At 41.1% G+C, this 23,830-nt stretch overlaps 1 protein-coding gene across 1 annotated transcript in view; it reads right to left on the minus strand.

The window, feature by feature from the left end:
* Nucleotides 1–7,225: 7,225 nt before the first annotated feature.
* The window catches only part of LOC119735972, a 41,846-nt gene continuing 25,241 nt past the window's right edge, over nucleotides 7,226–23,830 (minus strand). The window contains exons 8-18 of the mRNA XM_038209951.1: nucleotides 22,747–22,855; nucleotides 20,525–20,669; nucleotides 18,498–18,713; nucleotides 15,871–16,044; nucleotides 14,752–14,926; nucleotides 12,221–12,378; nucleotides 11,622–11,699; nucleotides 10,671–10,771; nucleotides 9,263–9,410; nucleotides 8,854–8,915; nucleotides 7,226–7,612 (exon numbers count right to left, since the gene is read on the minus strand). Coding sequence (XP_038065879.1) covers nucleotides 7,447–7,612; nucleotides 8,854–8,915; nucleotides 9,263–9,410; nucleotides 10,671–10,771; nucleotides 11,622–11,699; nucleotides 12,221–12,378; nucleotides 14,752–14,926; nucleotides 15,871–16,044; nucleotides 18,498–18,713; nucleotides 20,525–20,669; nucleotides 22,747–22,855 — 1,532 coding nt within the window. The 3' untranslated portion in view covers nucleotides 7,226–7,446. The remainder of the gene's footprint in view (nucleotides 7,613–8,853; nucleotides 8,916–9,262; nucleotides 9,411–10,670; nucleotides 10,772–11,621; nucleotides 11,700–12,220; nucleotides 12,379–14,751; nucleotides 14,927–15,870; nucleotides 16,045–18,497; nucleotides 18,714–20,524; nucleotides 20,670–22,746; nucleotides 22,856–23,830) is intronic.

Below are 23,830 nucleotides of genomic sequence, written 5' to 3' on the forward strand. Positions count from 1 at the left end.
GGAGAATGAAAGTAGGCCTAACAATAAACATGTGTTACAACCTTGTGACGGATATCCAGTGCCGACTATGCAAGAAACTTTAATTAAAATTAAATTACTTGTCCTTTGCCCTCCAGGTTTGATGAGTGATGGCACGTTCTTTGAGAAAGCAGCAAAGGATTAACTACAAAGATCTTTCGACAGGAAAGTTTTTTGAGCTTTGTATCATCGACACCAAGTTTGAGAATGAGCAACTGTATTGTCTTGTACATTACATTGGTTGGCCATCCAAATTTGACGAGTGGCATATTGCGTCGGATATCCTTGATGTTCCCGAGGAGTTGTTGATTTCTGACGAATCTGGGAGACGCCTGTTTTTCTCTAATCTTCGGATTGCAATTAAGGAGGCACTCCACTGCCAGAGGAACGTTGACAGTTTGGTTGAACTTAGACTGCAGATAACCAAGGACATTTTCAGTGATCTGCAAATTCTGGCACCCCAAAGAAAACGTGGACAATATCTGTTGTCAGACGTTAAGAGTTTAAACCAGTTTTTGGGAAACGGATGGAATTTCCGTATAGTCAACGAGTATAAAGACTTTGCCTATATTTCTGAAGACAAATATTATTATTATTATTACACCTCATTGAAATGTATGAAGTAGAGTTACCATTATTTTCTTCCTATTTTGGGTACAGGTTGGTGCCACTGTTAAGTCACTACGTCGTTATTGTGGACGATAAATGTAAATCAAAGATACTGAACGACTCCTTCAGATCCAATGGCCCACTCAGTGCTAATGACATTTTAGATTTTGAAGTCAAAGTGGTACACGTCGGTGAAATAAATGAAGTAGAGTTACCATTGTTTTCTTCCTATTTTAGATACAGGTTGGTGCCACTGTTGCGTCACTATGTTGTTGCTCCCCGTTTGAGTAAGAACTCTACCCCCATAAACAGGAAGAACAATTCCTGTGAGGCTTTCAACCATATAACGAAGCTCAAAACTAACTGGAAACCTTCAAAATTGCCCGATCTGATTAATCATTTACATGACATTGTAAAGCTGCAGTACCTTGACATGCAGCGTGTCATGTATGGACCAAGCAACAACCAACTTGCTCCATGGGTTTCAGGGAAATTCAGAATCCACCCTCAGGTCTGGGCTAGAAAACCTGATCTTAAGAGTTTAAACCAGTTTTTAGGAAATGGATGGAATTTCCGTATAGTCAACGAGTATAAAGACTTCGCCTACATTTATTTCTGAAGACAAACTGTTTTTTCGCTTGAGTGAACGCCAACCACTGAGGGAATTTTCTGTTGATGGACAGCCAATCTTCAGCCATTGGGGATTTGTGCTTGTTGTCACATTTGTACGTGGACTAGCAAATCGTGAAGATAAACATCTACTTTCCTGAACATTTACTGGTTGACATTGTGCTATAGTGTTTATTTCTACCCTAGTCTCCCAGGTATTTGTCTAACAAGTGTGAACATGAAAGTGTGATTTAACTGGATTCTTTATCGTGCATTTTGTTATTATTTTGCCTTGACCAATAACTGTAAGAGGCTATGGTTAATTTTGATCAATCAAGGTCATCATTTTCATAAATGTCTTCACCCAAAATCAGGAACAAATATGCACGCAGATGGTTGATTTACCTGTATTAAGGTTTTTTTTTAAATTTTTTAAAATTATTATTCATCTCATCAGTTACATGTATGATCATGATGATAAAGTGCAGTGATACTATTCTGCATATTTTATAGCCAGCATTGAATATTGTTCAAATTTGCAGTATCTGTCCTCAGAAAAAAAATTAATCCAAACTTTGAAAATTTGACTTGCAGACTTGCATTGGTTTTGACAACGGCTCTGCCTATTCTTGTTGTAGTAATACTGGCATGTTTCATTGCTTTTGTTAATAGCTGCTCCACAATCCAGTGCTGCCTGCCCTCACATTGTGAATCTCGATGTGAACGACCTGTTCTTGTACACAATTACAAATCAAGGTGGGCAAAACCCCATTGTCATAAACATTGCAATGCAAATTGAAGAAAACGTTGACACTTGCATCCAAAAAGGCAAAGCAGGGTGGATTACATGTATCTTTGAAACAGCAACTTGATCAGTGGCAATTGTCTAGCTACACACTAAAATTACCCCATACAACAGGTACTCCCAGAAAACAAAAACTTGAAAATGACCTCAGTGACCAGAAAGCAAAGAGACAAACACTTAAGAATGAACTTGATACACTCAAGGCTGAGCTCGATCAAAATAAAGATGAAAAAGAGGAGTGCTTCAGAAAATTGAAACGTATGAAAAACCCAGACAAAAACAAAAGCAAGGACAACGAGGACGGGCCAAAAAAACATTGGTGTACAAACGTGCACAAAAACACCGGCACCACTCAGAAAACATCAGACGATAAAACAATCTGTCTTAGATGCATCTGAAAATACCCAATTTACACCAGTTTGTCTGACATTGAAAGATGAAAACAGACTTTTGACTGAAATTAAATTTTATGATAAGAGTGCAAGTCCAGACATGTCCCAAGATGACATTGATGTTGATGTTTGTGTTAGACAATGTTTAACATCTCTCAGAAAGGATACAATGAAATGGCACAACGCTTTCAACATTTGCCCAGACTTGGTGCCTTGAAGAAAAGAAAGAAAGAAATCAACAAGCAATGTCCTCTAACTGATGTGAATGTTCAACAAGGTAGCCACAAGTTCACTGGAGTTGTACGCTCGATTAAAGAAGCACTCGTGTCCATTCTGAGCATTCCATCAAAGGCCCATCTTTGTGAAAATGGCACTGTGAAAATTAAATTGAGCGGAGATGGGACACGTGCAGGGATAAAAAAAACCCATCCTGTCAACTTCTCATTGACAATCATTGGTGAAGATACTTGCAAATCTAAACAGGGAAATTATTTACTTGCCATTGTTAGATGTCCTGAAAACAACAAGTGTATTAAGGCTACCCTTGGAGGTCTAATTGACAAATTTGAAAGCCTCACATCAGTTGAAATCAACGGCCATTCAACTCAAGTTGAGAAATACCTAGCACATCTGAGACTCACCATCACTTCAGACTTGTTTTCCAAATCCCCACAGTAATCTGTACATTTCCAGATATCTGATCTCCTTGATTATTGTTCAGTTTTCCTTGTAAAGCGCTTTGATGTGCTAAAAGTGCCATATAAGTAACTGTATTACTATTATTATCAACACGCGGAGGTGGAACCAGCAAGTACCAGTGATGTCTGCACAATCTGAATGTCCAACCAGTGTTCTACTTACAAGAAAAAAAGCCGAACAAACATATGCTAACTTATGCTACTATTTGCTGGTCATTTTACAGACCAGAAACATGTGCATGTCAAATGGAAGGGGGGATTTGGGTTTAAAGCGTTTTCTGTAAAGGGCATATAGACACTTCAGTATGACCATATTAAAAAATGTACAACAAAACCCATGCTTGAACAGTTTCCACTGTTGCGACTTAAATTCCTGTCAAGAGTATAGATACAAACAGTTGTGAAGAACAAGTAAGCTGTAAGGAAACAGCAAATTAATTGTGAATGTGAGTGGCTTGTTTAGTGATTGTAAAGACACGTAATCACAGCTTATTTAGTTTCAGTGCATTGCACCTTCTTACATTTTCACATTTTGTCTTGCGTTTTCAATTGAGAGAAAAAACAGTCTACTGCGAAAATTCTCAAAAGCCAAGGCTAAGGCCAGTACACGGAAGAGAGATGGGACATTTGTGGAACTCGTGAAGCCACTGAGTGATAAGAACTGGCTTGACGATCAAGTAATTAATGAATTCTTAAACATCTGTGCATCACTTCCACATACTGCAAGGAGCTGGGCAAAGAGTCTGTATTTTCCCGGTTCATATCGCTGAGTGGCTGCAAGTAGGCATGAAGACACATAGCCCCATAAATGTGGCCTATTTACTGGACTGCCTCCGTAAACATAGGCCACACATCCACATGTACAAAAATCGTGTCGACTTTGCCAAATTTTGATTTTTACATTTAGGCTTAGTTTGTAGGATTTTTTGGCTTTAGAAGCATACTCACCCTCTTTATAGGCTAGTCAGAAAGTGCTGCCTTTCTCAGATGTCTAATTTTTGTGAAATTTCATGTTGAAATTTTGATACGCAAACGTGTAAAAATGAATCTGGAAATTTCACGAAAAATGGTGTGTCACAGAATCGGAAGTTCTACCGTCTGAACCGGGCACAAGATGACACGGGTAGAGATGTCTACTGCACACCAAGCCCAGTTGACCCGGAACGCAAGATTTACTTCTTGGCAGATGTGCCAAGACGACAAGGAACAACTGGGAGAATTCGGGGCTACAACAACGACACCAGAAAGTTGCACGCAAGTAATCTTTTTAACAAGCCTGTAAAAGGTGCTGAAAAAAATTGCTGAATTGACTATTGTGTTTTATAGCTCCATGGTTACACGCAATGAGTGTTGCCATTCATTTCATCTTGTTCCATGATAGTGCCAGAGAGGCCCCTCATTTTGGAAGAGTGGTCCATTTTGGAACCAACAGACTACCCACATCAGAACAATGGCCCATCACACCCAGCCGAAGAAGACAAAGCAACATCGGAGAGGGGCGCCCCAGCTTCCATCAAGTGTCATACAGCACAATGAGTCTGCTTCCAAGATACCCAAACAGTCAGGAATCGTCTGGCCTGAATCGGGTCCCACCAAGCCACCAATCATAAGAAGACCATCTGAAAACAGAAAGGGGCACCTCAGCTTTCATCAAATGCCATGCAATCTGATGAGGCTACAAACACTATGCCTGACCAGCTGGTTGTTATTTTTGTATAATTTGTACCCGTCGTCCGTCGAGTTCCTCAGCGTTTCTTATAAGTTATACTTTGTGTTTTCCTTTCTATTTATTTGGTAAATTGTGTGGAGCGTCCTGGGCCCCTGGCTGAGCCGGCCTCCCGTTTCGCTATGGGTGTGGCCCTTTACATTTTTTTTTTGTAATGCAACTTTTATTTTTGTTGCTGAAATTTATGTGGGGCTTGTGAGATGAAATTAGGACTGCCAAGATTATCAATTATAATGATTCCTACGACCAAAATTTCTGGTCTCGTGTGTGATATATTCCGGGTTTGTGTGATTTCGCTGGCGAGTGCAGCCTCCATGAGGGGCTTATTATGAAGGGTTAATTGGGCTAATATAAATATATTATATATAAAGGGCTAATTGGGGTAGGGGGTATAAAGCAAGGAAGGGGATTTAGCTAGCCTCCCCCCTCTTGCCCTGATCTACCACTGTCACACATCAAGGGCGTAAAATCATCGGAAGCAGCAACAAATTCTGAGGATGAACTCTATACAGTACTTTGTGAAGTTCAAACCACGATGACAAAGTTATTCAGAGCTAAAGGGCTGAAGATCAGTCCACAAAAAAAACCTATTTAGCAAACCTTAACAAAAATCTGCCGAAAAATTCAATTAACTTGTACGATTTGGATTGATTACCAATATTATAAAGTCCATCCACAGCCACTATTACTACAAAAGACCTGGTATACACATACCTGTATTACAAATACAAGTACTCAGCACACGACATTTGAAGCCTGGATGCCAGAGGATTTCCTACATGCAGTGCACACGGAAAAATGCTCCCGAAGACAATGCTTGTGTTTCCCTTTGTCCCTGTAATATAACACTCTCCCATAGACAAAGCACACAAACTTACTACAGAGGACCATTTCCAATACAAGACCCAACTCCCGAGGACTGAAAGGATATGTTGTTCTCCCTTCGTGTGTCGATCCTCGGTTGTTATGTAGAACACGTACACGTTTACAGGCTTCTTTACACCTTGCAATCGGTCTTCGAAAACGAGTGACACTTTGTAATTGTTGAGTGATTTCTTAAGCTTTGCCTCAAGTTATTCTACAAGACTATGGTATGAAAGCTGTTACATTCGTCATCTTTATAAATATTGACTGTTATCCTGTAAGTTTTGTGGCCTGTACTCGCTGAGGTTTTCAAACCGATTTGGACCATATTTCGTTGAACTGTTGCATGAATTTTCTCGGAGCCACGTGTGTAGAGATTACACATTTGGCTGTACCGGTAGGCCGATGTTCATCGCACTTGCGTGGGAACAGTTTTCACACCGCTGTGCTGTGCTTAACGACTGGACTCGGAGTCCCCAGAGTCTGGACATATATTGATACTGACACACGATCGGTAAGTGGTTATAACTTACATCAACCAAGTTATAAACCTCTTCAGTACCATTTAACCCTTTGGTTCCTGTACTATCCCAAAGCATTTTAATAATAATATAATAATAATAATTTGGGAGGCTAATCATCCTTTACTCGCAGCTGGTATGCTGAATTGCGAAGGACGCAGCTACAACGTGGTCGGGCCGCTGGCACGTAAAGGCGCCTATGGCTGCCGGCCACATCGACCCATATATGACCACGGAGCACAGCCTGAGATCGTAAGTGTTTGATTTTTCCGCAGGGAGGAAAACCGGAGGGCCCAGAGAAAAACCATCGTGGCACAGGAGAGAACCAACGCACAACTCTACTCGCATGTGATCCACGGCCAGGATTCGAACCGTGGTCACCTTGGTGAGAGGCGAGCGCTTTACGCACAAGCCACCCATGCCACCCTGAACCACGCGAACGAACCGCCCAAGCACTGTATGGTTTTATGGATTTATCAGAGTACTACAATACAATAAAGTACCATACAAGAGCTATTTCGGTTTCATAAACCTGTGCAGTTTTGTTATTTGCGAGGCATTCTGGCAAAATGCGACAGAACTGGGCAGAGTTCAAAATGAGGTTTGAGTGTATTACAACAGAGAGTAAAAATCTCCTTTCAATTTTCTTTGTTGCACTTCAATCAGACATTCCGTTGACAAGTTATGGCTGTTTAAAGTTCGCATTTATCGACATGTCAAAATTGTAGAATATTAAGGAAAAGGCCTTTAAGTTTCGAGTTTTATACAGTGGTGAAAATGAAAGATGCTGATTGTTTGATCTTTGAAAACACTTTCGTTTCACTATTTTTTAAAAAATATTTCATGACAAATCTGAGATTACAAAAAAAACCAAAATAATAATCACCCCATTCATTTTCTTTGATATTTTTACACCATGGCCTGTACCCAATTCCGTCTCATTTTGCCAAAACGCCTCACATTTAGCATGGAAGGTACACGTACGTACACGTATATATTGGCTTGCCACATGCAATATTGGCTTGTCACATCACATCTGCATGGGATGCAAATCTCACAACCAAAAACGAATACTGATTGGATTGCACATCAATTAAAGCAAAAACATCTGGATCACACCACTATTTGCAAAAGCACCATCAAAATCAAAAATACATACACATATTATTTCAGACAATTTTGTTTTTGGAATAACATTGACGGTTCATTGACCTGTGACCTTTTCTCGGCCCAGCAGACTGATGAGCTGATCCCTGACCATGCCTATCTGGAGGTCATCCTGGGGTCGACACAGCACCTGTTGGCACAGGTGGATTCTGGGATTGCTGGGCTGGTGGTGGGTGGTCAGTAGCTTCAGGAACTCCAGGGAGCTGACACAGAACAGAAAAAGAAAGGATTATCAAGTTAAAGCTACAGTCCATCATTTGCAGCTATCTAAAAAAGTAACTGACATAATTATTGTTGAAAAACATACTTGGTTTAAAGATGGTAAGGGGACTAAACTCCCTGTGAAATTCTTCTTTCTGTCATGCTGTCATTTTGAAGAAATTAACGAAAGAAGGCCTTTCCAACGATGCGTCTAAAGATTGTTCATTTTTTTATTCGGCGAAGCACGCGCAATCATTAACACGAAGCACACACCGCGACATCGCGTAGCTGCAATCGGCTCAGTGAGAACGTGTCTCGGACGCTGAATTCAGGCCAAATTCAAAACATGATTCAGCAACTTTTGATTTGAAAGCGAGATCCTAGAATGTTATTTTACTCGAAATATAGCCTACACCTGAAGCTGAGCTAAAACTTCATCAGGTTAGGTGTTCAGCACCCTTCTTTAGATTTTGAGCAAGTTTGTTGCTTCAGACAAACAAAATGCACAAATTACAAATGGTGGACTGTACCTTTAAGTAAGCTTTGAGGCTTTGCATGTTGGTGGTGTAGGTACTAATGAATGAAAGGTTTGCGGAAACACCATGTGGGAAAAATATCTAAAACTAAGAGAATGGTTCTGAAAAGAAACTTCACACTTCATTGATTTTGCACTTCATACTTTAATATGTGTTTATTTTCTTAGAGTTTAGGCACTCTCCTGAAGACAGCCAGAGCTTATTGTGCACTTGCACTTGTTTCTTATGTAAATGCTAAAATGAGACCGGCTCCACAAAAAAGGGTATTATGTCGCAAAAAAGTAAAATTGAGTACGGTTGGAAAGCCCACAACGTAAGCTTCATTTGGTATATAATAGAGCTCCATAGTCCATCCCAATCTGGGATGGACTATTTGGGATATGACGTATTTGCATATGAATTACTTCCATGGAGTTCAAATTACACAACTGAGAAAACAGGCTTTGAAATAGCTGGCTCTGTTGTAGAACAACAGAACGAGGTACACAAAATGGTTGTTTTTTCCACTTTGTTCATCAAAATCAACATTTCTGTGAATGAAACCTGAAACTGTAGGTATTAAAGATGTCATTCATGACAAAAAATGAAAATCACATTTTGACAAAATTTTCACCCTCTCAATGTTGAGCAGGCCATTACACGATAATGCTCAGTGCGACTTGATACCCTTTTTTGTGGAGCCGGTCACATATCATCAAAACACACACCTGATTTTCTGAGGTAGGCAAGCCCACAGCCTTTCGTAATACTCTGGAACTATTTCCCGATCCTGTTTCAAAGAAATAACAATTTAAACACATTCCGTATCTAAAGGTATTCCCCCCATCAATAAAACACAGCATAGTTTTCAAGCAAAATTGAAAAAGACTCATCTGGCGACGGAACTCTGAAAGTCTATAACCTGATGCTTTGAGGGCAACTTAAGACCCATCTCTATTCAAATATAATATGAAGAATCACCTGTGTAACCAATTTGTCCTCTTACAAATAGTGACTTTTCATGAACTGACATCTCTGAATGATTTTTCATACTTAGAATCTGCGCATCTTGTAATCATTTTGTATGATTATTATTATCACTATTTAGGGACATGGAAAAACAACACTCTTACGTACTTGCAGTATGGACATCAGCAGGACATGGAAGAGTTCGGAGTGGGTCTGCGTGTTGTCAGCCTTCTCCTGGACTAGACAGATGGCTTCACACCACAGCTTGTGCTTCAGGAGGAGCTTCAATGCATTCAGAGAACCATGAGACATTGCACTGTTTGGAAATGAAGACCGAGAACTAGAACCGTGAGACATTGCACTGTTTGGAAATGAAGACCGAGAACTAGAACCGTGAGACATTGCACTGTTTGGAAAACGAAGGATAAGAACTTATACCTTGCCGTGTCAGACTTTTCAAGATGGACATGTGATCGAATCAATAAATTGTCAATCACAAGTCAAATCACTAGTAAATCATGTCAAATCAGAAGACAACCATGTCAAATCACACATCAATCAATCCAAATCAAAAGACAATCCAGTCAATTCACTAGTCAATCGTGTCAAATCACAAGTCAATCATGTCAAATCACAAGTCAATCAATATAAATCACAAATCAACCAACAAGACAACCATGTCAAATCACAAGTCATTCAATTCAAATCACAAGTCAAACATGTTTAAATCACAAGTCAAGCATGTCGAATCACAAGTCAAGCATGTCGAATCACAAGTCAAACATGTGAAATCACAAGTCAATCAGTGCAAATCACAAGTCAATCAATGCAAATCACAAGTCAATGCAGTTAAATCGCAAGTCAATCATGAATAAATCACAAGTCCATCAAATCCATCACAAGCCAAATCACAAGCTGGCTAACAAGTAATATTTAGGAAATGAACAGTAACAAAGTAATGGTTTTGTCACAGTTTCGTTAATAGCTTGTTATTAAAACTGAAAATACATGCAGTTGACTTATGACTGTAAAGTCAGGTATGTCCTGAACCAATAGGGCTAATGAGGCTGGTGTTATCTCTGGTTTCCTAGGCATGAAATGACCGAGAATATTTCTATTCTCCCTGGACGGGATGCAAGCCCACTGCAAGATACTTCCCAGCTAATGCCTGTTCCCATTTATTCTTCTGGGTGGAGAGATGCAAGTCATGGAAAAGGGGCTTGCCCAAGGACACAACAAAACGGCAGCAGCCGAATTTGAACCCCTGACCCTTTGATAACGCGGAACAACTCCTAACCACCAGGCCACACTTCCCTCTGGCATATGATTGACTTCTGGTTATTTGAGATTTGGCTGTATCAAAATATACCATGTTTACGGCTTGGACCCTCAAAAATCTACCATTAAAACAAAAAAATACCGACCCTTGAACAAAGACACTGACAAAATGGGGAACTGTCAATACAGGGCTGGATAGCTCAGTTGGTAGAGCACCGGAATGGCAATCCGAAGGTTCAACCCCACTCCAGTCAGTTCCTTTTTTCAAATATTAATATCACGATGGTTGTTTGATTACCTGAGTTGCATTAGCTTTGCTGTGGCTAGTACAGCACCCTCCTGATTTCTAGAATGGTCTGGTCCTGGCAAGCTGCCAAGTGCAATATCACACAGCTGAACCTACAGACGATGACAGACGCAGACAAATCCATATGAAATTCACAGGGGAGTTTGCTGCTACAATACAAAGATTAACATCATGGAATTATGGAAGTATGGAAAGCCAGAAATGAGGATTATGACTGTTCAAAAAGATGTGTATAACTTTAGCCCTATTTACCTAGGAAATGAAGTCAGATTTACATGTCTTCCCCCCCCCCCCCCAAGAAAAAGGCTTAAATAATGTATCATCCCTAACTGCCTTGAATCCTTCAAAATCCTCTTTGCCAAAGTGGAGGAATTTGGAGGATTGAGGTTACATGGCAAAAGTGCGTTACTGATTTCATAGGATGCACTTTGTCAAGGTCTTGGGCCGGACCTTGTTCAGTTTTTGCTCAGCCGTGCATACATACAGGCCTGGATTATGCTTAAATCCTCTGTACTGCTCCAGGATGTCACTGGCCAAGCCTCAACATATTGACAGTCACTGCCGCAGGATTTTGCAGGATTCAGGCAGTGGTCACCTCTCCACGGACCATATTCAAAAAATAATGGAGGAATTTGCATGATGGAGGAATTTGCATGATTGAGGCACATGCTATTTTTCCATGAGGCCAGTTGGAGGATTTTGTAAGATTGAGGCTACATCCTAGCAAAAAGGCCTAGGGAGTTAGGGTTAAAAAAGTAAGTGCTTGCGTAAAGTATAAATTTAAGACCCACATTATTTAATGGCACAACTGGGATTAACCCTTACTACTTTAACTTTTCTAAACTTTAACACCTCATATTCCAATATTTTGGTCGAGTCAGGACTCTGGAGGTTGTAAAAGCTGATGTATACCGATGGGAAGTGTGATAATCTAGGACTTACTGTTGATTTCTTTCTTGAGAAGGCCGAGACGTCCAACACTTTGTCCCTTGCCTGCTGGCACATGTTCACGAACTCAACCTAAACGGAAAGACAAAAAACGTTTGACACAATGGTGAGGTATGTGTCGAACCTGTGTGAACCGAACATTGGAACAGAATTATCTGTTGTCATTTTCTTTACGGTGACTGGTGATACTCTTCTCGATAATAGACAAATTCATTAGATTCTAAATGGATCCAAACGTTATGCTACTAAATTTATTTGTATTAACCCTCCTGCATGTATGCAAGCATACTGTGCAAAGTTGTCTTTTCGGTCAAAATCAATCAAGTGACAGTTTTTAAACAGTTAAGAGTTCCCAGCCTACATAGCAGGACTGGCTGGGGCTGTTTATGTAACGTGATACAACTAAGCTTTGACTGTAGGTGATTGATAAGCCAGCTGTGCCTACCACTTGCCCGCTTTTGTCGGTTGCCTGAATTTGACTAGTCACAGTGCTTACTTGAAACTATGATCTGACTGTTGGTGACAATAGCCAGACAGCAGGAACTTTAAACGATAAAGAAGATTGTGAAACGTAGAGTGAATTTTTAGCCTACCAGCTGAGTAGGGCATTCTCTAAACATCAGCCTGCAAACAATCTCAAACAACGGCAGTCCCGATTCAGATTCAGGGGCCTTCACAGCCAATGAGACGGGCGGGAGAGACGGATCCAACTCCTCCTCGTCCAATGGGATTGCATGGAATTCGATGTGACCTGCAACAAAATGGAAACAACTTTAGTATTCATGTTCAGGGGCCAATATAACCTCATTAATTATAAATTATATAAACATCTCACTACCGACCAATAGAAAGGCTGAAAGCTTTCCTGCTTCAAGATTATTTTGAACAGAGTTTGCCTATGGCTTGTTTTTTGTTTTAATATTTTGTGAATGTTTGTTGTTTGTATGTGTTTTTTAATGCTGAATAAATAACAAGAATAATAATAATTTTCAGCCATAAACTACTCCAATCTTGGCTTCAGTCGTACAATCTGTACAATCTGATGTCGCAGTGCCGTTTTGAAATTCCATTTATATTCAATTAAAAAAAAAAATCAGATTTTGAGCCTGGAGGGGAAAAGATCAGCAGAAAAATAAGAATTTTGGAAATGAATTCGAAAAAAAGTTGGATTTCCAATTAAAACTGGTAATGTTTCATATACAGTCAAACCAGTACAGAAAGACCGCTCAAGGGAAACGGTAAAAGCGGTCTTTATAGACAGGTGGTCTCTCTGTACAGGTTGGTAATATTTGCCCTCCCTTTGGCTTCCCTAACGTAACGCGGGGGTCATTACAGTCTAAACCTGCCTTATCGAACGTTATGTTCTTCCTTATTTTAGTTATATACGTAACTCTTGCTTAAAAAAATGAATAAAAATTAAAAGTCATAAACTGTGAATGATTTTAAAATGTTTTGAATTTTTTATGTTAATATTAGGAGTAATTGCAGAATACCCCGCCACTCGAAAATGACCCTTTTGAAATGAATGGATACGCTATCGGAGATCTTTGCAAGAGCGTCCAAGTTTAAAGTAGGCCTATTTTGGTGTGGGCAATTGATGAGTGAGTGTGTCAGTGTGGAATGGGGAGTAGGGTAGAAAAAGTCCAAAGCAGGTACCGGGAAGTGGATACGCGGATACAGGGATACGGGGTGGACTTTATTTTTAGCGGAGGAAAATATTTTTGAGAACGAAGCATCCATATCCATGTTGGAAAATAACGAAGGCGGAGACAACGTGAGTTGAATGGGGAGCAGGGGAAAAACGTCTAAGTCCAAAGTAGGTGCCGGGAAGTGGATACGCGGATACGGGGATGCGGGTTGGCACACGAGTGTGGTTTTGGTTGAGCATCCAAGCGTGACTCCGTATCCGCGTAACCGGATACGAGGTGGGATAGGTGTGTGGCGGGGTATTCTGCAATTGTGCCTAATATTATGTGAGAATTAGCTGTGCTGGAGCAGCAATACCATCACAACCACAAGTAAAAGTAGGGCCGTACAACGATCTCTTGACGATCACACGTTCAGCTGCACTGATGACCTCCATTTTCATTTGAAATTGAAGTGAAAGCTAACTTCAATAATTCCTTTCAGGATTCGGGCTTGAAGAATTTGGAGCCATATTCTCTCCATTTCAAAAGCATTATTGGAACAAACTCGCCTTTTAAATGACAGAGCAGAAGTTATCTACGCATGCGATGTTGTGTAAACACAGCAAAATTGCCCATGCCAGCAAACTTGCTGAAAAGCTCAAAGGTCGATCTAGAGCACAAACAAACTTAAACTTTATTTCACGATTTAAAAATTAAATTGAACAATAAAATTGACAAACAAAAATACTTGAGTATGTTGTGTTATTTTTTGTTCTTCAGAAAACATGACAACAAATTTTAATTAAATTTATTTTAATGATAACAAAATTATGTGAGAGAAGGAGACTGACAGGTCACAAGTCATGCACATGCCCAGTGCATTTTTTTGTTGATTGGAGCTAGCGCTAGGGAAAGCCATGCCACTGCTGCAGCACTGACAATAGGTGCATTGTTGATGTGACCACAGACCCAGATTAAGCTTGAAAATGTCCTAGAAATCCTGTGGTAGATTTACTAATCCTTTGAAGTGGTTTATGTGGCTTTTGCTTTTGCTTTTGAGTAAGGAATCAACCATTGTACAGAAGCAAGTGGGCATTCTGTGGTCGCTTTTCATGGCTTGCGGTCGCTTTTCATGGCTTGCGGTCGCTTTTCATGGCTTGCGGTCGCTTTTCATGGCTTGCGGTCGCTTTTCATGGCTTGCGGTCGCTTTTCATGGCTTGCGGTCGCTTTTCATGGCTTGCGGTCGTTCTGTACAGACTTTAGCTTTCCTACAGAAGCAAAATTTGTGGGCGCTGGCTGCGTTAAGCAGGTGGTCGTTCTATACAGGACTTAAGTAACAGAATTTGTCAGCGCGGGATTTTTCAATGGTCGTTACTGACAGGTGGTCGTTGTGTACAGTGGGTCGCTAAGGCAGGTTTGACTGTACATGTATGTGCATTAAGGAATATTTAAGTTTAATTTCTTCCACAATTTAGTGAAAGTCCTCAATCCATTACCGTTGTCATCCAGTTTGCCGATGTTCAGGGCATCCAGCAAACAGGCGAGCGTTGCCACCGGAGCGTTCAGGCTGAGATAAGTCATCTGAGACCTCTTGCGATTGGCCGAGAGGGTCAAGGAGCTGTCCAAGAGTTTCAAAACAGCCTCTTGAATTGTGAATGGCTTCTGTGCTTCCTAGATGATGCAAACGAAAGATGAAACATGTTCATGTTAGGAGTCATCTTATTAACCCTAATTCCCTAGACATTTCTGCTAGGATGCAACCTCATTCCTGTAAAATCTCCAACTGTCTCCATGTTAAAATTACATACAGCCTCAGTCTGAAGTTCTGAGTTTTGCAATTGTGAAAATGAAAGATGCCAATTGTTTTCTTTGACCCCGACTCCCTAGGCCTTTTCGCTAGGAAGTAGCCTCAATCCTGCAAAATCTTCAAATTGGCATCAAGGAAAAATAGCATATAGCCTCAATCCTGCAAATTCCTCGATTATTTTGTGAATATGGTCCATGGAGTGGTGACCACTGCCTGAATCCTGCAAAATCCTACGGCAGTGACTGTCAATATGTTGAGGTTTGGCCAGTGACATCCTTGAGCAGTACGGGGGATTTCAAGCATAAACCAGGCCTATAATTATGCCTGGCTGAGCAAGAACAACACAAGGTTTAGCCCAAGACCTTGACAAAGTACATCCTACGAAATCAGTAACTTTTGCCATGTAACCTCAAATCCTCCAAATTCCTCCACTTTGGCAAAGAGGATTCTGAAGTATTCAGGGCAGTTCGGGTTAAAAAACACATTTACATGTAATTTACGATTTTGGTACTATTTCTTTAATATATTTGTGGTAGACATATCAATGATTACATATATAAATCTGAAAATCAAAAAAAAAAAAAAAATCACCACCATTTTTTTTTCAGTTTTCTTTGCTACGGCCTTTGCCCAGTTCCATCTTGTTTTGCTAGAACGCCTCACATTTTACCAAACTCATCCAATTTCATTCAGTCAAATACATGTATGGCAAATAGTTGGAGAGCATTTGACTATAATTTCACCCTCTGCAGTTACATTTTAATCATATACGTGTATAAAATCGAAGGCCTTCCCAAGAATCACGTACATCGGACGACGCATCCCAGACGCCCAGCTTTTCTCGGTGCAGCGCCCAGTACTGCTGCAGCAGGGGTCCGATGGTATCGTTTAATCTCGTCTCTTGTTCCGCGCCGTCGTCTCTCCTCTCGTAGAGTGACTGGAGTGCTTGGCTGGCCTGGGGCTTGTGGGTGGCATCCGCTCCCTTTATTAGGATCGGAATTTAGAATTTCAAGGTTATTTGAGAAAATAAGAATATGATGTAATTTTTCGTTTGGAATATTTCACTTTTTTATATAATAATAATAATAATAATAATAATAATTTGGGAGGCTAATCATCCTTACTCGCAGCTGGGATGCTGAATTGCGAAGGACGCGGCTACAACGTGGTCAAGCCGCTGGCACGTAAAGGCGCCTTTGGCTGCCGGCCACATTGACCCATATATGACCACGGAGCACAGCCTGAGATCGTAAGTGTTTGATTTTTCCAGAGGGAGGAAAACCGGAGGGCCCGGAGAAAAACCCTCGTGGCACAGGAGAGAACCAACGCACAACTCTACTCACATGCGATCAACGGCCAGGATTCGAACCGTGGTCACCTTAGTGAGAGGCGAGCGCTTTACGCACAAGCCACCCGTGCCACCATATATTTGGATTCCCCTTCGCTGACACAGGGCGAGTAAAAAAAAGCGGCACCCAATCCTCAAAACTTTGTTTCATATTTAAAAAGATATGTTGCACCAAAATCAAAATGACGGGAAAGGCAGTTTCAAAAACTACTTTTTCATGAAAAACTACTTAAATTGCTCAATTCGTTCAAAGTGTATACCATTAAAACACAATGACACTAAAACGTCTTTCGTCCAAAAATGCAATTTCAAGAATCGTCGTCACAATTGTCTCCAAACATCACCAGTGATAAAACCTCAGTTTAGAAGTTAAAAAATATTCAATAAAGACCTATTGATGGTCCGTCTTTTGAAAAAAAAGAGGTGAATTTCATGAATCACATTATTTGCCTAACCAGGGTTGTTAATAAAGATATTGTGTACTTCAGTTGTTGACATTTGTTGAAACACTTACTCTGTTTCATTTTCTTTGTTGTTTCAAACTGTCAGAACACACAATAAATTTGGTTTTGTTTTGGTTTTGCCGAAACAGGTTTTAGGGTCATTCCATTAAAATGGTGATATTCTTTAAAGATCGAGCAATTTCAGTAATTTTTTAATCTTTAAGTTATTCATGAAATTGGCTTTCCAGTCATTATTATTTTTGGTGCTGCATCGTTTTTGAAATATGAAATATATTTTTGGAGGTTTGGGTTCCGCTTTTATTTTTTTACTAACCCTGCATACGTTGTAAACACTGTATACAGATATACTCAGTGCTGTCCGAGGTCTTGTGGGAAAAAAAATCATGTTTACTTGGGTGGGACTCGAACCTATGACATCCTGTTTACTGGTGCAGACGCCTTAGTTATCAACGGTTACATCGCAGTGATTTTATTTATTTCTCATAAGGCGAGCCCACAAATTAGAATCCCTCCCCAGACCGTTCGGGATTGAGCCCGCCCAGTATGTTGAAAGGATTGGGACCTTGCATGGAACCAATTGGCCTGGATTAACTCCACCAATTTGGGAAGCGCTAATCCTCCAGTAGGCAACAATGACTGTGATGAGCTTCATAGAAGTTGCCGCTGGTAATCCCAGGGTACCGAATAATCCTCCAACAATGGCCAGACTTCAATTTATGTTGCCTATTGTGAAACCCTGAATCACCAGTTTGGGCCGATTGGGGCGTCACGCTTCAGTGACCGGGTGGCTTCTGGCTTCGTACCGATTGGGGTGAAAGAAATTAGCGTACCGGACCCGGTACCCGAACGGTCTGTTATCTGATGGCTCGCCTAAAGTAACAACCATCGATCTTTTTGAGTTATTGGCACGGTATAACAAAACAATTGTTGACTGCTGTGATGTGGGGCATGCCATTTTGAACCCCCTCAAGGCGCACAGCACCCTCAGGTGTTAAAGATATAGTCCATCATTTGTAATTAGTGCATTTTGTTCGTTTGAAGCAACAAAAGTGCTCAAAATCTAATGAAGGATACTGAGCAACTAACCTGATGAAGTTTCAGCTAAGCTTCAGCTGTACATTCCGAGAAAAGCAGCATTCTAAGATCTCAATTTCAAATCAAAAGTTACTGAATCATGTTTTGAATTGTTTTGAATTGCAGCTATACGCGGCGTCGTGCACTGATCCGACGAATTATAACAACCGCGCGCGCGTGTGCGTCGTTCCAATACTTGTGCGCGCTGCGCTGAATAACAAAACGAACTACTAATTTAAATTGTCCTACGGTGCTTCTTAAGAATCACCGTAGGAAAGGCCTTCTTTCGTTGATTACTTCAAAATGACAGCTTCCCAGAAAGAATAATTTCACAGGGTGTTTAGTTCCCTTACTGTCTTTCAACCAAGTTTGTTTTTCAACAGTAATTACGCCAGTTACTTTTCGGATGGCTGCAAATGATGGACTATAGCTTTAAAAAACGTCGTATCCCACATCACAGCATGCAGTCAACAATTGTCAAATGTTGGTGAAGGCAAAATCCAATATTGAATTACAAGTTTCACACAACAAGTGCAGAAAAAAGCCCACCTGGAGTACAGACACCATGAGGCCAGGATTCTGAAACCCCTGCTGAGGGACAGCCACTCCCTTGCCTCGCCCCTCGTCGTTACTCCGGCCGGAGTAAGCCTCATAGGCCCCCTGGAGAGCAGTCCGCGCAGCCAGTCTATCCTCGCTGAAATCGCGCAGGGTTGAGGCGGCTTCTGGGGAGCTCATTGCTGATGCCACATTCTCGATATTATCCATCTGTTCAAAAAATGAGATTAAGAGCTTGGTAAAGGGGCCGAGTTTTACAAAAACTTAAAGTTTTGCACTATCTTTAAAGGAAATGTACATCATTGGTTTTTGCTGTAATTTTCAGAAATGAACTATTTAAGGGGTTAGTACAATAGGCGAGGTCAAATATTGTTTTACACTGACATGACTGACATGTTTGAAGTTTTGTGATCTAAAATGCTGGAAAAACCAAGAAAAACACAATTGTTCCAGTAGTCTGGTTCCCTGACTCCACTGAGGATAAAATCGATCAATTTATAGATGCCGGAAAATTGTAAGGTAAGGGAACCAGTGAAGCTGGCCAGTGCACCCGTTCTTGAACATCTAACCAATAGCAAACACAATTTGGACTGAAAAAAAAAGAGGTAAATTTGGAGCAGTAGTTGAAAAATAGTTAGGTTTTTCCAACGGTGGTCGGCCGACCACCGTTGGAAATGTATACAAAAATACCATTGTCTTGAAAATGACTTTACACCATGTGCCATAATTTTACAGGACGCTTTGGACTGTCATTTACCAACATCCTAGTAAGGTATTTTGTAAAAACTTGGTAGTTTTATTTTTCGAAGTTTGCAAATGTTGTATATTCCCTCTAAGAGGTATATGGGGAGTGTGGCATAGCGGTTAGGGTTCGTAACTCCTGATCGGAGGGTCAGGAGTTTGAATCCAGCTGCTGGATATATGTTGTGTCCTTGGGCAAGCCACTTCACCCCCACTTGCCTCTCTCCACCCAGGAGTATAAATGGGTACCGGCATTAGCTGGGGAGGAACCTGCGATGGCATTCCCTCCAGGAACAACAGAAATATAAGAAATATTCTCAATCGTTTCATGCCAAGGAAACCGGAGATAAAGGCCGACCTGTAGGGTTCGTAACTCCTGATCAGAGAGTCAAGGCTTCAAATCCAGCTGCTGGATATATGTTGTGTCCTTGGGCAAGCCACTTCACCCCACTTGCCTCTCTCCACCCAGGAGTATAAATGGGTACCGGCATTAGCTGGGGAGGAACCTGCGATGGCATTCCCTCCAGGAACAACAGAAATATAAGAAATATTCTCAATCGTTTCATGCCAAGGAAACCGGAGATAAAGGCCGACCTGTAGGGTTCGTAACTCCTGATCAGAGAGTCAAGGCTTCAAATCCAGCTGCTGGATATATGTTGTGTCCTTGGGCAAGCCACTTCACCCCACTTGCCTCTCTCCACCCAGGAGTATAAATGGGTACCGGCATTAGCTGGGGAGTAACCTGCGATGGACTGGCATCCCATCCAGGGGGAATAGACATATTTTCAGTCGTTTCATGCCACTGAAAACCGAAGATAAACGCCGGCCTGATGTGCCACATTGGCTAGTGACAGACTTTACTTTTACTTAAGAGGTACCGGTATGTTGAAAACAACCAAAAGATGCTAATTGGTATGCCACCAAGTTGCTCAACAGTTTCCTGCCATGGTCACATCAAAAAGTGGCTAACCTATAAATCGTCGTGGCCATGCGAGTTGTGCCCTTGAGTAAGGCGCTTTACCTCAATTACTCCTCTCAACCCAGGTGTTAAATGGGTACCAGCAGTATTCAGTGTTGGGAAGGTAACAGACTCGCTGTGGAGGAGGTGTGGCAATCCCCCCACAACAACATTTCATGCACTCCAGTCTGGCCCAATCGCTTCGAAAGAGAAACGGGCACTCCATTCCTGTGAGCACAGGTTCGTCCCCCCTTGACGTTTACCATTACCACCCCTCCCTCGCTCCCTCTACCCTCTACCCCGAAAAAAAATGGCATCATACTTGAAGAACCCATATTCCCTCTGAACTCCAGAATCCGATTCTTGGTATCATTCCCATGATGCTCCACAGCTTGAAGCCGGCGTCTGCGAAGACCGTCGATAAGTCCAACTCCTGCAGCAAATCGCCTGACGTGTTACTCATTAACCTGCGGGCCAAGAGATTACCAAACATGTCATCTTTTAACTGTACATAACAAAACAAGGAAAGGCCAGTAAAGCTGTTGCCAGAGGGCACACAATACCAATAAATTGATTTAGAATGGCTGTTCACTGGAAGCACTTTTATGTATCTGATCTACAGACTGTGCTTTATTTTGCCAATTACAAGTGTTTTGGGATGGATTTCGCATATGTGACATTCAACAGAGGGCGCTAGATACCCGGAAGTAAAGGGATCGCAAAAACCACGTTTATCAGTTTCATAGAACTTACTGGAAGAAATCATTTTAGTTCGTCGAGGTTTATAGGGCCCTGGATCCCAAACCAGCGGTAAGGAGATTCCTTGGGTTTTCTGAATGCTCTGTATATAGTGGACTTTTTTGTAGTGTTGAAGATTTAAAAGGGAAATTTGGGAGGTAAAAATAGGCGATGTTTTGTCAAGGGATGGGTTTTATTGTCAGTTATAAAGGTAGTGCATTTTATTGTATGCTTGTATCGTGACACTTTGTTAGACTCGGGCATAACTTTTGCCCACATCTTGGCCCAGTCCCTTGCACAATCATTATCACAACTTTATCTAATTATTCCAACTCGTAGGCTGAACATCTGTTGTAAATTTGGAGTGATTTTGGATAGATTTCATTTTCATAGGGGGTCAGTTCGTAACGTACGTTGCCGTTTTAGGCAACAGCGCCCTCTTGGGGTGGAGTTCCATACTACCTTACTTTTGGGACTTTGTTCCGTGCTCTATGTTATACTAATTTTGGCTGTTCATTATACACTTATTATTTACTTCTTTTCTGTATTTTTTTTTATTATAGTTGATGTGACATCAGGCAGCTGCTGTGGCATTAAAGGGCAGTTGTACGTGTATGTCGGTACCCAGAGAGAGAATAAACAAATATTTCCATTATAACCAACGTTACCAGGTAATCCTACAAGATAGCACTGCCCAACTATCTTCACTAGCCAGCAGTAAAGTCACAAGGGACAGGCCATCGTCCGTCAGGTATGACATGTATGACGACTGGCTCTCTGGGACCAGCTTTAATTTGGACCAAAATGTTTCGGAGGAATATGTGTAACTGAGTAAAACACTTTGGACTTCTTAATCTTTGGGAAATATATCCCCAGTCCTTGCAAGCTGGAAGTTGAGATTTCAACTTTACAAAAGTCTGCTATGACTTACAATACCGTAGTCTTATAAAGCGCACATATCTACCACCAATTAGGTACTCAAGGCGCTGGAAATTATGTCTATTATTGAAGACAGGTAAGTTTATGAGAAATATGAGACCCATTATGTAGCACCTTATTAGGGTTTACAAGGTGCTGCGGCGCATATTGCAGCCACTGCCAGAAACACAGGGGCAAACCCCTTCTCTTAGCGACAAGTGTTACTGGGTTCTTTAACGTGCATTACACAATTAACACACGGGAATTACGGCTTTACGGCCCATCCGAAGGACGAAGCAATAATGGTAAAGTGCCTTGCTCAAGAGCACAAGCACCATGTTCCCGCGGTCAGGATTCGAACCCACGTACCACGGCACATGAGTCAAACACTGTGACCACTGGACCACAGCACCCCACCATGGCCTGACCAATGGTTTCCAAGGTTAGGGGCAACTTCGCGCAAGGACTATAGTTGACCATTAGTCGACTAATGCTTGCCCGAACTCTGTCTAGTCGACGATGATTAACTACACTAGTCGACTATTTGGAACCAACCTTCTGGGGTTGGTTGCTTCGCTGGTAACCACAGCCGCGCGCGTTCATAACGTACAGCAGGGAGCCAGGATCCAGACGTTTTGCAATGACATTTTGACCAGCGTTCGACTAGAAACGTTCGCACTTTGCTATTAGTGCGCAGGCGTAAGGTACCTCACAAATCAACCACTAGTCGACTAATGGTCCTTGCCCGAACTTGGCCTAGGATGACAGTAAACAAGCATTACTAGAGAACTTACGGTGGTGTTCTGAATTTAGAACTTTAAAATCTAATGTGTTGGCGTATTTCAAAGAACTGAAATAAAAAACTGGATTAAATGTAAAAATTTGTACCTGATCACATGATCTCTAAACAGAGCTCCAAGGACAAATCTGTACGCAAACCAGCCGGTACTATCAGCAACATTCACAGAGGCAGGTAGCTTCAACGCATTCAGTGACTCTGAGAACAACAAAATTACCGCAAACATTTTCTCTGTTAGACAGCAGCTCCTGCATTTAATATATAAAATTATGTCCTGCAGCCAATTTCACAAAACTTTGCAATGGCCTAACTCCACTTGCACCATAACTTATAGCGTAAGTTGCATAACATTTCACACTGCGCAACATTTCAGTTTAATATGACAACTTCATGAAAGTTTCATAGTGCGCAAGTCCGCTACTTGTGCAACAAATTTTAGCTTAAAGGGAAGATACAACATTTGCAAACATCAAAAAACGAAATGATCAAATTATCACGAAATATCTTACTGGATTGTTAGGGAATGACAGTCCAAAGCATCCTGTAAAATCGTGGCTCCTGGTGTGCTGACATTTTCAAGAAAAATGGTATCTTTTCCAGCACTGGTCGGCCGACCAATCGTTAGAGAAAACTGGTTTTTTTTTTCAAAAAAAGCTCCTAGTTTTTCATATTTAGTTATTCCGCATTTTCTTTGCAATTGATTACACACCTGTGAAGGGGTACAAGCCTGCTAGACCGATTCTCTGACCTAACAATTTCCCAAAGTCTATAAATTGCTCCGTTTCATCTTAAGTGGGGTCAGGGAGCCCGACTACAAGAATATGGTTGGTTTTCTTGGATTTTCAAAAATCTACGAACCCAAAACATGAAGCAAGTCAGTTTAACAATATTTGTTATAACATACTAATCCTCCAAATCCATTTATTTCTGAAAATTGCAGTAAAAGCAAATGTTGTACATTCCCTTTAACTTGTGCAATCATTTTAGGTGGCGTAAGTTGTGGCGTAACGACTAAAAATGGCCTGTTTTACCAGCAAATGGTGATCACTGTGGATCCTGTTTAGTTCACACCTTTATCCAGGTTGATACAAGACACTTACAGCTTTATTGTTTGAAGTAAAAGAATTGCTATATTACTCGTGACAGAATTTTGAGAGTTGCCGTCAATTCCAA

This window comes from Patiria miniata, unplaced genomic scaffold, assembly GCF_015706575.1.
Source record: "Patiria miniata isolate m_02_andy unplaced genomic scaffold, ASM1570657v1 HiC_scaffold_29, whole genome shotgun sequence".
NCBI lineage: Eukaryota > Metazoa > Echinodermata > Asteroidea > Valvatida > Asterinidae > Patiria > Patiria miniata.